General features: G+C 39.3%; 1 protein-coding gene across 1 annotated transcript in view; it reads right to left on the bottom strand.

Moving 5' to 3' along the window:
• Positions 1-14,227, bottom strand: part of arid5b (AT-rich interaction domain 5B) — a 75,182-nt gene that overhangs the window by 40,851 nt on the left and 20,104 nt on the right. The window contains exon 4 of the mRNA XM_031746707.2: positions 878-1,108. Coding sequence (XP_031602567.2) covers positions 878-1,108 — 231 coding nt within the window. The remainder of the gene's footprint in view (positions 1-877; positions 1,109-14,227) is intronic.

Genomic DNA, 14,227 nt, shown 5'->3' with positions numbered 1-14,227 from the left:
ACACGTCATACTATGTGAGAGAGAGGGATCAGAATCAATGCAGCAGAGCCGAAGGTGCGGTCTTATTCTCCTTTGTGCCAAAATCTGGCACCGACATTACCCGCATTCAAATCAGCCACTGACAGTTTGGAAATGTGGGTCTGTTATGTTAATGGCAGTTAGCGTCATGCAGAGATAGAAAGCAAATACACAGAAAGATAAGCTCAGTTTGTTTTAACTCCACGCCCCCAGATGTGCTTTTGTCACTTTCAAAATTCACATTCAACAAGTCAACTGAAGTGATATCACTTTAATGTTCAAACTCAGTATCCCTCCCCCCACCCACCCCCCGCCCCCAAAAACAAAAAAAAAGCACAGCCTATTGAAAAATTCCTTGTCAGAAAGCCAAGCAGGACTGTTTTTCTCAGCTCATTAAATCCTATATTTTTTTCACAGCACAACAGTATTTGGCATGGGAACCAGAAAAATTCATTGGCTCTGTTTTTCTTTGTCCTCTGATGGACTTCGTTTTGATAGGCAGCCCTTAACAAGTGAAAATATTAAATGAACTAAAGTACTTTTTCACCATTTCACAATTTTCACACAATGGAACTAAATTACTTGGCTCAAAATGCCAATTTCCCACTAAAAGCAGACTTGAACAAATGGTCTGGGTAACCAAAATGACATAATTGGGAGTTTGAGATGAACCGTACTGTGAGAATGAGTTTTAAGAGCATGCGTATGTTCAAAGATCAGGACATGATGAGTTTGATGTTTCACGGGCCAACACTCGAAGTTCCATAAACTGGCACTATAATAGCCGTTGGCATTCAAGATGAGCTAATATGATAATGTATCTAAAGGCTACAATCAAATCTCCAGCTGCCACACTCACCAAACTCGTCGCAGATGCTCTCATTCTGCAGCAGGGTGGGGTGTTCGAAGGTGTCCCGGCAGTACAGGATCCTCGTGCTTCCATCCAACGCAGCAATGCCGCCCAGCGCCAGCACCGTGTGGTCTATGAGCAGAGAGGACGGCTGCTCTCTGAGCCGTGCCAAAACGGAACGATAACGACAATACTGAGGGTAACTGAGGACTAAAACCTTCCGCCCATCTTCTTCCTGGCCTGAAAAACACAACAAAAAGGCACGGAGTTAGAAGGGCCACAGAGGTTACACATACTTTAATTTGACATTGAACGGTAACTGTTTTGCTTTTTTCAAGTGCCCCTCTAAGAGTTGTAGAGAAGGGCAGCACTTAATTTTTACAGAACACATCCACTCTTCCATTTCTCTTCTGCTTTTATGATTTCATTCTAGCTCATCGATCATTATTCGGCTACTTTTATATTCAAGCACATCTACTGCCCGTGTGCTGTGAATATGAAATTATCTGTAATCTCAGACTTTGAGCTTGTCCTAATGAAAATTTATTTGACTCACAATAAACCCAAGGAGGATCAATATGTAAACCAGCAGAACAAACTTAATACTTTATTTTGTTTTAGTGACCTTTCAAGAATTTGTGAAAGGTGCCACATCTGCACTGTTTTCAGACGGACAGGTGTCCCTTGCGAGCTGATATCTCATCACAGTGATTTCTCTGTGTGTATCAGGAAATGCATCGCATTAAGGAAGCAAGATTCTCTAACGCTGCTGTTTCATTGTGACTTTAAATAGTCTTCATGAAAGTTTCACATCCTTTCCTTGTAGTAATAATACACTTCAGCAAACTGACAGGATGCCTTTCATGAGTGCAAACATATGACATTGCTGGGCGGCATGTTCGAAATGCATGACATGCATAGCTGCTTGGGTGACAAGAGGAATGTCAAAACAACTCCAGATGCCTTCTTTTAACAAACAAGTTCAAGGCTGGGAATTCTCAAACAGCAATTTAAACAAGGCTGGTGTGAATCAGTGTTTGCAGGTATCTGTGTACAGTCACTTGCTGATAAATGCCGGAATTTGTTATTTATATAACAATCTCAAAAAAAAAAAAAAAAAATTACGGTTTGTCGCCTTGCTTCAAAAGCTACACTCACTGTTTCACACAGGTAATAGCAAACCTTCCCACTGGAGCCAGACTTTACTTTTGTGTGATTAACATTCCATTTACAGTGTGTAAGTCTGACTAATGCATTATCACCTGTGACAACTGACTGGCAGAGAAACCTCTACTGTTATTTGGAGAACCTCAGGACAGGAAGTGCACACTGAGCTGATACAATAAACTGCCATAAAGCCCAGGAAGATATGCTGATAGACAGTTGGACAGTTAATATTATACTGGCACCCTGTAAGAACCTAACTAAGGGACTAGCCTGCTTTTAACTTTCGATTTCTGACAATGGCGCTATATGATTGTTAAAGGCTCAACAGAGGTTTCACAATTCACCCTGAGGGTGCATGACTGTGCGTATGCAATTTCAGTGCAGCACATCAAAAAGTTGTTTAGATATTCAAGTCTCGACCTGAGCGCCGGGGCAACAGACAGAATGCCATTCCCAGCTAATAAAATACCATAAAGTCACCGTTGTAGTGACTTCAGTTCAGTAACAACTGAAAGTGTACAATGGCACAGAAAGATAAAAATGTAACATAAAGTCATACAAATACAGAGCTCCGTGTCAGAGAGATGACAACTTATTACAGGAAAAGAAAACCACTAGAACCACATATATACATAGGGTTTGATATGATGTGCTCTGAAAAGTGCACTGAGTTTTATTTATATTTGTTATGTGTTTATGGCATTTCTCCTTCATAATGATGCCTGAGTAATCGCTTATATGTTGATGTTATGCAACTAGGGTGTTGAGGTTACAGGTTACTGACACTGATTAAAATGACAGTTTTAATGTTTAATTAGAACAGAATGTATCTCCTGCCACCCACATATCAGATATATGATAATCCTTAACTAATTACATGCCCGGTTAATGTTTATTCAGCAGGAGAGGGTTAAGCAAGGCACTTTAGTAAAGAAATACTGCTGTAAATATCGGCCAAGCTGAAGCCACGAGAGAAGCATTTCCTGCTTTTTAAAAACGTATATATATCTTGTGTTTCCTGTTGGACTACTTCACAGAAACTGCATGCTCAAGTAAATCTGTCATGAGAATCTACTCCTTTACAAACAATAGATGGAAACGATCTCAATATACCCAGAAGCTCTGGCACTGCATCAACTACTTTGTTTAATATAACATCATCAGGGCTGACCACGGACATGCAAATGTTTTCATTGAACTGCGTGCACAGTACTAGTAATTGCAACAAAACATCTGCAATCTTTCACCAGAATAAACAGGTGCTATGAAGTGTGCTCAGTGCACATGACACACTGGAAAGAATATAAACTACTTGGCACTCCAAGTGCTAGCAGTGGTTTTAGATGCAACTATCAACAGTACTACCAGAGCAAGTCTATGCAAAATATTTGTTATTTTTATGAATAAACTCGAGATTTTTTTTTTACAGAAAATCTGCCTGCCAGATCTGAAAAAGAAAGTCAGCCACATCAGCGCAAAATCTGTAAAGTTACATTGCCTGTACCTGTATGGATGGTTGGGGGGGGGTACTTAAAAGGCAACAAAAAAGAATAGCTAAGAGTAGGTTAAAATGAATGTCAACTGAGTTTCCAGCCATGAGCCCTGAATGTGAAATGATTCACTTTAATCTCTGTGAACTGAACTTTAAGCTAGCTCTTATGAAGTCTGAGCTTGCACAACACGCGGTTTTCTGTTCCAAACAATGAACTAGGTATGCCAATTATAGCCACTTTCATTTCAACTTTTCAAATGCCAAAGTATACATTTTCTAATGTCCTCATTTTTTCTGAACAGCAGTTAAAAAAAGCTAAATAAATTACCCTGCTACCACAAAACGAGCAAAATCAAGAAACTGCAACTGCTGAATTTTCACTCACTTGGTGTAACAGTAGCGTTTAGAAAAACAGTAAAACTGATACTGACTGACAGTTTCAACTCTAAGATAATATGACAAATGAATATGAGGTAATGTTAAATTGAAAATTTCAATAAGTCTAGGGTGTACCCTCTTGACCCATCAGAGCTGGGATAGCTGGGTGACTGTGAGTAATTGCACAAGCGTGAAAAAATGGAGGCATAGTAAAAGCTCACGTGTTTAACAGCTACGAATCTGATCATAATGTTTGTAACCCTGTAATTATAGAGTATGATCATAAAAAAATGACCTAGAACAAAGGACAATACTAGATAATGATCTGACATAAGCCAATCATAAGGCACACAGATAATATGCAAGTGCTTTGTTCCTTAAAAGCAAACACAAATCTGTAAACATCAGATTTTTCAGACTCGCTCATTTTAATAGGCTGTTGTTTGCAGTAAGGTCTTAATACTATTCTAGCTTACTAACCAGACTACAAGGTTCCACAGCTGATGAAGTAGAGTCAAGCAGTTTGAAACACGATTTTTATATGAATTATTAACCACCCTGTCTACTTTTACAAAGCCCTTGGACATGACATTCATGGGAATTTCTGCTGGTGAGTTAATATTTCAGGGGGAGGCTAACTAGCAAGCTTTTCACCTTGCCTTGCTACAGACAGTTTTAAACAGATTTTAAAAATGCATTTTCCCCTTTGTGGTGGTATTTTGTGAAGCTGCAGGCTGATAAAAATCACTGAAATGTGCAGCAGAAGCAGGACAGGAAGGACTCTATTCATAACATATTTACAACAGCTGCATTCCCAACAATTAGCGTAATTAGTTCCACTGTACTCCAACATGCGGACCACTTCAAAAGAAATTATTAAAACCATTCAGCCACTCCACTCACACATATATTCACATGCTACAAAGTCGCTACAAAGCCCACAAATGTATGAACACACATTTTACTGCATACATATCCCACAGCAGTCACACACATTTATCCAAGATTGCGGCATTTGTCATTCGCAATTACAGCTCAGAGGTAGAGCAGGCTTTGTTTCCAAATGTCAGGGATTTTATTGTAAGCGGTCACCGTCAGACCTGCTCTTTCTCCCGAGGACCCTCACAGCATTTCACTTGATTAGATTCAATTTGGAGTGAGAGCCGCAGGGCATTAATAACTGTACAAAGGTGTTGTAAAGTATGCATGTCAGTGTGCGCACGTGTGTTGGTGCGTATAATGCACATTGAGTGCAAACACACTTTAAAAATTCCTTTTGTTCTTGCAGCCCGACCTTTCAAAATAAAGGACGTCCTTATCTTAATGTAAGCGTCCTAATTGGTTGGGGCTGTGGCTGTATCACTGGAGAGCTGGAAGACATTGTGAGAACATTATGCAATTTGTTTCTCTCTCTGAGGACCTCTTTTCTATTTTCTCTTTCTGTCTCTCTGTCCTTTCCTAGTGGTAGTATGGCGTGTTGATCAAACAGCTGCGGTGCGGCAGATTATTTTCAGAACATGCTGTAAAGCTTCTGACCTCATAAACTACAATAGTGTCAGGGTCATAACTGCTCTGCAGGACAGCTGATAATATAACCACTCAGTCAGAGCAGCACAAAATAAATTCCAATACTTTACAGTACACAGTAAAGTGAAAAGGAATACTAATCATTCAATATTACATCCCCTGTGGTGCTTTTAAAACACGTATTACACTTAAAGGGGCACTTTTCACCTCCCTGTAGCCTGGTGTATCATCTGCTGTGGCTCTGGAGGAGCTTTCTAAAGTTTCAAAATATAATGCTGATGATGTCATTGTGCTAGCATTAAGGTTATCTAAGCTTGGACCAGCACTTTCCAAATATATAACTGAAAAAGTGCGGCGTATAAAAGATGTGGGGGTAAACAAGCCAAGAAGGCCCTAATCAGAGACGCTATTGAGTTGCATTACTGGAGCTCAACTCATAGCAAGGAATAAAAGGCAGAATATTTTGGGATCTGATGGCTATTGTTTCCAATCTGGAGTCAGTGTTAGTCGGTACAGTCACCACTACTTAAGAAATATGTTTGGTCTCCCTTTTCCATCCACCAGAATGCTGCACAATCAGATAAAATCTACCATCTCCACTTCCCGCATCCCTGCTGTTATTGCTGGATTTGAGCTGATTCTCAGTCTTGTGATCACTTTACATGCGAGGCCCATTTCTATTACTTATGAATGTATATATTCTAAGTAGCACATCTCTTCATGGTACTATTTGATGGATAGGAATCCTTCAGTGTACCTAATACTCTTGCATAGTGCTATATATACCAAATATAATCAAAGGAATTCACGATATATGCATATATACAGTATATATATATATACATATATATATGTATGTGTGTGTGTGTGTGGCAGATTCAGCAATTCAACTTAGTTAAGGAGTCATAAAGAGAAATACTTCTTCTCCTTTTGATTTGAGCTGTCCAAGAGCCTGCTAAAAGACCTTGATCCGTTTTCTCATGGCTTTCTGTTATGGTACTACCGAGAATAGCATTAATACTAGCTAATTCAACACCTCCATAGACTTGTCTCTGGTATGCAAGGCCTCCAGAAGAAAATCAATTCAAAAATGTACTAATGCAAAAGAAGGACTTTTATTAACATATGTCTATAGTTTGATATTCAGTCAAAAGTTTGCTCAAGCTGTAGACACTTCAAGGATGAATGAGTTACTAAAGCAAAAAAGTGCATTACAGTAATTTAATCAGGATGTGACAAAAGCATGGATGAGTTTCACTCTGTGTTGAGATGACAAGATTGGGCTGATCTTTAAAATATTCCCGAGATTAAAGAAGCATGACTGAAACATTTCTGTAATATGCAAATAAAAATGCGAGCTAGCGTCAGTCTTTTTTTTTTTTTTCCAGACACAGGCATTACACGACTACAGCAAGAGTTCAGGAATTGTGCAACAGGGTGAGGGCTGGTGATTAAAATGTATGTTTTAGCTTTGAGCCATCGAACCTCTAATGTCAGGAAGACAATTATACAAGAAAGTCTGCAATACTCATTTGTGGCCTGGAATACTTTAAAAATGACATCAGTCAGGAAACATAACATTAACAAATGTTTCTCCCTTTATTTTTCTATCATGGGAACATTTTAGAGTTTCAGGTATACAAGCAGGACTGCATGCAGTGAGTCCATACATTATGTTAATGGTGTCATGACCCACGTAAATAATAAGACAGATGCTGCAGAAATGAAAGGGAACCGAAATGGGGACCAAAGCACAAAAAGTGAACAAACTGAGAAGTTGCAGTGCACACAGTTTTCTTTTTATACTTTTGGTTTGAACATGTGAAATAAAACAACTGTACACCAGATGTAGTATTTCCTTTTTAAAGGGCCGGAACACAAGATTTGATAGTACTGATTTCCTGGCTTATTGGCGGCCGCTGTTCTTTATTCAACAAATAAAACGGAAACAAAATGAGACTCAACTTGCAGAGTAAAGTTGCTGATAATTCATTTGGAAATCCATCACAGAGAACAAATGGAATATCTGCTTTGATGGTGCATTCAAGGAAATGCGTAAATCTGAGAGCCTGCCAAACAGCAACTTTTTAATGTGAAGCATGATAGAAAGAATGAATGTCATCTTTTTTGCAACATCTGTGTCTGCCTCCTGTCAGAGGTAGACACAAAAGTTCCAAAAGTTGATTTCCTCTCAGAATCACTCATCTATGACATGCTTTTGGAAATCCACTCGTCTTTCATAGACATCCAGCTCACTGAATTTCCCTTGAATACATCATTGCGATTTAAAACATAAAATTACTCAACTTCTTTTTTCACTAATGACAGGAAAGTCATATGAGTTGTGCTGCGAGGTATGTCAGATGTACCGGTATACCAGTTATATTGTCATGCATGACGTGAATTTTTCAAATACAGCTATAGTCATACATCTACTCCACCCACAGTGACATCGAGCCAGGTGAGTCAAAGAAGGACTTAAAGGTGTTTCGTCTGACTTAAGAATAATTTGTACCACAACGTTCGCAAGAATAGATTGTTTTCAAAGCTGGACTTCACAGCTCAGCTGTGGAGACATTAAAATAAGACAGCGGCAACAAAAAGTGGCATTACATCTAACCGAAAAGCGGAACAGAGAGCCTGTTAAGTGCTAATTCTCTAGCCCTGTGCCAAATAGTGAATTCCTGTTAACAGAGTCTGAGTGCAGAATACATATTATTGTGGGTGTGTGGTTTTATTTGTGCTTTATTTCTCATTTTATGATGACATTTAAAGGTTTTATATTCTACAAACAGAACAATGAACTGTTGTGAACCTAAATAAAGACCCACTTATACAGAAATATTGTACAAAGTTTTGGTCACACCAAATAGTATGACTTTCTAATTCTTTTATAAGCATTATAAAATGGCATTTACATATTAGTTAATATGTGCGATGATGTGCTGCACGATTTGTTTAATGAACATATTTAATAAAACAACTATCTACAGCATACAGTAGCTCTAATGAGGTAGTGTGTAAAGTAAAAATACGGGTTTTTACTTCTACCACAGCATAATAAAAGCAACATGCAGTAATCCATGTGCAAAAAAAGGGATAAAAGGAGATTGTACTGTGGTCCCACTGTACAGGAATAAGTATGATGAGAAGAAGCTCAGCCACTATAACATATTTTGTGTAATTACACCAAATGAAGAATTTCTGTTTCTCTTTAATAACAAGCATGATAAACGAGTCATCATAATCAAAATCTCAGAAATGCTGCATACAACATGAAACTCATTAGTTGAGGTTGAAGCAGCTGCTCTGGCAGATGAATAGCAATTGCAATGTTAGATGAAACATCATTGATATCATTGAATTTCAAAACCAGCAAAATAAAAGGGTGATCTATTTGCCGCATCTTTGAGCTCCTCTGCTTTTCATTGGAGAATTTCTGTAGCGGCTTTGAAAGTTGGGAATAAAACTAGTCGTAATACGAGGGTTGCTGACAGTTAAAAGCAGATCTGTGCTAGCTAATTAAAAACCAAATGCTACTCATGTAAACTGTGTCATTTACATTCAACCAAGCTTAAAAATATTCAAACTGCCCACAAGCTCTGACAAGATCTTTCAAGCAAGTGTGCTCGTTTCTCTTGTCACAGACGAGCAGGAAGAAGCTGAAAACCATTACTCTCATGCTCTCTGTCACCCGCTGTAGTCCTTAAATCACTCACTCGGCTCAAATTTGCTGTTGTCAACATTTCCACATTATCTGCTCGGCCAAGGAATTTACTGGATCCCCCTGCTGCTTTTGTGGGGTTGGCGAGAAATGGCAAGGCATGTAACCCGGAGCCAATAATGTCACTTTCATATTTGATTTTTTTTTTCCTTCCTCTTTTAATCCCACGGTAACACCAAAACAAGTCCAAAAGCTTAAAATATAGGGACAAGTAAGGCTGCGGTGAAGAAAGGGGGCAGAAAATAAGTAGGGAAAGTAAAGAAAAGTAGGTTCTTGTTTGGTATTCTCCCTCCATGCTGTGGGCTCTCTTCTCTGTGCTCTGTATTGATCTTTGAGACTGCCCTGTTTCCATTTAGCCTCTTCTGATAATATATAACACAGCTCTGATTTATCCACCTCCTTTCTCTCTCCTACTTTTCAATGAGGGGACATGACACTGAGAGACAGCAGGCGCCCGATCTGGCTGTTGGTTTCAGGTTATTGAAACCTGACCAAATAAAGAGGGAACGGCATCTGTCAATGACACCAAATGGAAATGATGTGTGGGGGGCATCACATTTACACTACAGGCAACCTCATGTTTTCAATGAAGACAGAATTACATAAAACAATGAAATAAATTCATTGAATTTGCATGATTCATCGCCTATCCAATCTGTGAATGACTACACTATCTGGGATAAAACAAAATGTGCTAGAACATTTCGCTAATTGCAACCTAGTCTGTGCAGTAAACAAAATCACATTAATCACACCGGGGATGCAGCAGCATCAATAAATCACCATAGTAGAGTAAAACAAAGCAAAGCCATCACACAGACACTAACGCACAGTTTATTTTCTTTAAAGGGAGTAAAATTGAAACAATATTTCAAATTTGTTTAATGGATTTGCACAAAATAACAAACTGTGTTTGCAAATGACTCAGTGGCCGTCCATCATCAACATTGCATCAGTCACACACACTGACTCGCCTCTCCCCTGCTCATTATATCAGCTGCAAGCTGTGCTCTCACAGACAAATGCACACAATGTACACAGCATACGTTCTGCCTTTTAGATCAAAAGACAAGCTGAAATCTAACTATCAAAGTGAGCTGGCTGAGATGATTTAAATCAGTATGACGATATTTTTTGACAATTTATTTTCTTTCTCAGAACAGATACGACAAATTCATGCAGAGTCGCCCATAAATCAACGATAACAAAAATGATCATGTAGATGAACTGTACTGAACTGAAGACTATTCCTACATGAACAACCACTGTTTTAATGCCATATTAGCAAACAATTACATTCCAACGTCTAATACGAAACAGTTCTTTTTTAGTGACTAACCAATAAAAAAAACTCACCTGAGCCCTTTTAGCTTCTTTAAGCTTCTTTCATGTATTGGTTTTAACGTCAACACACTTGCATCTTTGTGCACAGCTGGATGCCCTAAAAACCTACTAAGCAACTCATTACCTCAAGCATACCAACACAGTATACAGCTGGTGAATACAACAGCTTAGCATTTAGCAGCTAAAGATCCAGATATTTTCCCCTAAGAATTGGTGGAGATCAAAACAGAGCAGAAACAAGCAGAGTATGGAAATTATTTTTACCAAATTAATCCAAGTGCTGTTGTTGCCCCGTGTCTATTTGTTAACATGGCCACTGCAATAAGTTTGTCATTGTTAGCTGTTGTATTCACAGATCACTCAGTGGCCAGAAATTGGGCAAAAGGACAAATGCACAGTACACCATTTGCTTGAAACTGGGGCATTTGGAGGAGTACAAAACAGTTCAACCTCAGCTGGTGTGTATTATTATTAGTACATTTTTTAAAGTCAGCTTCTTAAATTAGCACTCTGATCTGATTTGCTTTCTGTATAGTGTTTTGAACAAACTGTATTTTCTCACCTGCATTTTTATCATCATTTACTGCCAGTATAATGTATCACCACATATGCTGCTATATTGATATTTTGCCCCACCCCTCACATGAGCGCTATTGTAATCTGTGATTGCTACAAATAAATGTTCACATAAGCCTCTCAGAAGCATATTCTGCCTTTTAGCTGCGTTTGCAAACACAGTGTGTTCCAGACATTTATATTTTCACCAGAATGTTTTATATTTTAATACACCCTGTTGAGCACGGAGTCTGGTCTTTTGTTTATTGCGAAAGTGTTTCAGTGACAAGCTGCGAAGCATGTAAACCACAGCAGAATTTCAAAGCCGACAAACAATGTGGAAGCAGGTTTGTCACAAGGTGGAGACTGACACAGGCGCAGTTTACTTAGGGATATTTTGTTATAAATATGACTGTTTGGAACACATTGAGCTTACCGGCGGATAGCTAAAAAGCGTTATGTGCTCCAACACAAGAAGGTGAATGAACTGTACCCATCAGGAATTCAAGCTGATCACATCTGCTGCTCTGCGTGAAGGCTGTGATATTAAAAAAGTATCAGATGGGTGGAGTGAGTATGACTTTAAGAGATGTCTGGCTTTTACGTGCACATGCCTAATTCTTGCAAGAGAATAATATTCTCACAAAAGGGCACCAACACCCAGAGGAAATGTTCCACTGAAACTGTACAGAGGGCAAATAGAAAGAGAGAGTAACAAAGAGAGAGAGTAATACATAAAATAGAGAGAAAGAGAGCCCTCCATGCATGCTGGCTCCTGTTCTTAATTATAGTAAAGCACTAAAGTGCCTCATTCATTTCAGCAGGGTGGGGTGGCGGACTGTGACAAAGGAAAAAAAAGAAAAAGGGAAAAAACGAAAAGAAACGTTTATATAATTTTCACCTCAATTTATTCAAGTGTGAGGCACAAGGATTGAGGACACACAGCTATGCATACAAACACTAGTATGCACACACATACAGAGAAAATTCAACTTCCCTCAGCTTAATTCCTTCCCAGATGTTTTTGCGGTTGATGTTGGTGGGAGGGGGGGTTCAAAAACACACACCCATATTAAATGTTTTCAGTTAAACAGGCAAGAGAAGAGAAGAGAAGAGAAGAGAAGAGAAGAGAAGAGAAGAGAAGAGAAGAGAAGAGAAGAGAAGAGAAGAGAAGAGACAAAAACAACACAAGCACTTTCCTCCGGTTGATTTATGTGATTCTATTACATTAAACATTCTTTCCCCTGAGCAGGCTCAGCTCCCTAGCAACCATCGCTCGCAGCCCTAATGTGTCTGGCACAGGGCCAGGGAAAGCTGCCTGCCTTATTGATTGCCAGATTGAAAAGTTTGCATTTAATAGGTCCTGTAATACATGAAGGAATTATTCAGAGAGGCTCCTTGTCAAAAACCCAAATTGGTTCTTTTGACTATCAAAAAACAACAGGAGCCGTGTAACAAATGAGCTTTCAGAAAGCTCCTCTTTTGTGCCTGAAATGAAATTCGATGTAACTTTGACCCGTCAGAATTATCACTGTCACCAGGAAGTAAACTCGAAACTGATAGCTATGAGGTTCGAGGCCACATTGTCGCTTAAGATGAGGAAGACAAGTTTGTGCCATGTTGATCCCCTTTTGTGCGGTGATGGATTGGCCCTAAACACTGTTCGCTGTCTGGTCCCCGGCTGCATCCTGACTAATGAAAGACTACTGCTGGGTTTTGGGGGTCAATCCACTTATAGCGCAGTCAATTCAGAGAGTAAAAAAAGCTGCTCTGCAAGAACCCAAAATGTGCAAATACCACAGGGAGTAAATTTAATCAACTATCTTTGGTTGGAGAAATACAGCTTCCTTTCAACTACACAAACAAGTGAAACCCTTCCCCGTGTCTCTTTCCCTCTCCTCAAACAAGCCTAAAAGCTGTTACACCCAGGTGATGATACTCTATCTGCTATGACGGCCACTCTCATTTGTCACGCGGCTCTGTCCGACACAAACTCAATTGAGCAGCTGTGATCAGAAATCTCAGAGGTTGTCAGCAACAGAGAGAATGAGGAATACATAGAGAGTTTCTTTGGCTCAGCCTGTAGAAGACAGCATTTTCAACCGCACATATCATTCTCCCACAGAATGAAATGGATGACATGTTTGCCTTTAAATGTATCTTTAATGGGACAGCGAGTTCCCATTTAAGTGAGTTCTGCTGGAAGGTTAGAGCAAAGGAGGGAGAGGGAGAGAGAAAAAAAACATCTTATCAGGAGATTGGGAATTGGGTCAGGCAAGGAATTACATGCCATTCTAGATCAAAGTTGCCGTGTGTATTTCCTCAAAGAAGGGCCCCTCATTATCAGCTCAGACTTATTTCTCAGGGCGTATACTCAGCATAGTGTGCAAAAGGAAACATAATTTAATGTGTTTTAGTAAAAGAATGAATAAAAAAAGAAAAGAAAAGAAGAAGAAGAGGGACAAAAGAATAATACTGGAGGCTATTTGGGACAGGCATGTTTCCCAATGGTAAAACTGTAATGAGAGAGAGAGAAAAGAGGGGGTGTTTGCTGGAGATGCTGAGGGTGGGGGGGTGGGGGTGTTGTTGTCATTCAGCATGGCTCCATTGCGAATTCCTGTCATTAAATATGAACTTCTCTTTCTCCCTCGCCCTATCTCTCTATCATCAGATCTGTATAGAGGAGGAAGGCTTTATATAAACAGCCTGTGCAGTTAAGCCAACTGGAACCCTTTTCAATAATTACATCCAGCACAATACTCAATTTACATTGCATTTATTTAGCTGGAGGATTTGACAATGTGGCAAAGAAAAGAGTGACATTAGCAGTGGATGATAACAACTAGAGCGGTGCGCTCCCCAAGGGGAGATGTTTTAGTCTGTGGCTTAGAGGGAGACTTTACAGATAGCAATATGTCATTAAAAACCAGTGCCATCTGTTCACATTTCTTGTTTATGTGCTGTCATGGATATAAACCGTACTGAAGATACAAAAGCAAATCCGAGAAATGCAATCTGTAGGATTTTCTCTTGCATTCTTTGCTGTGCAATTAGTTGTGATTACACATTCCAGCAGCTCCACAATAAAGAAAACAAAAACCACTAACAATTGTTTTCTCTCCACAAGCACTAATGATCTCTGTTTGAAGTTCCCAAGCTCAGTCCTACACAA

This window comes from Oreochromis aureus, linkage group 13 (genome assembly GCF_013358895.1).
Source record: "Oreochromis aureus strain Israel breed Guangdong linkage group 13, ZZ_aureus, whole genome shotgun sequence".
Taxonomy (NCBI): domain Eukaryota; kingdom Metazoa; phylum Chordata; class Actinopteri; order Cichliformes; family Cichlidae; genus Oreochromis; species Oreochromis aureus.
The sequence above is the reverse complement of the archived record's forward strand: the minus strand, read 5'-3'. Positions and strand labels throughout refer to the sequence as shown.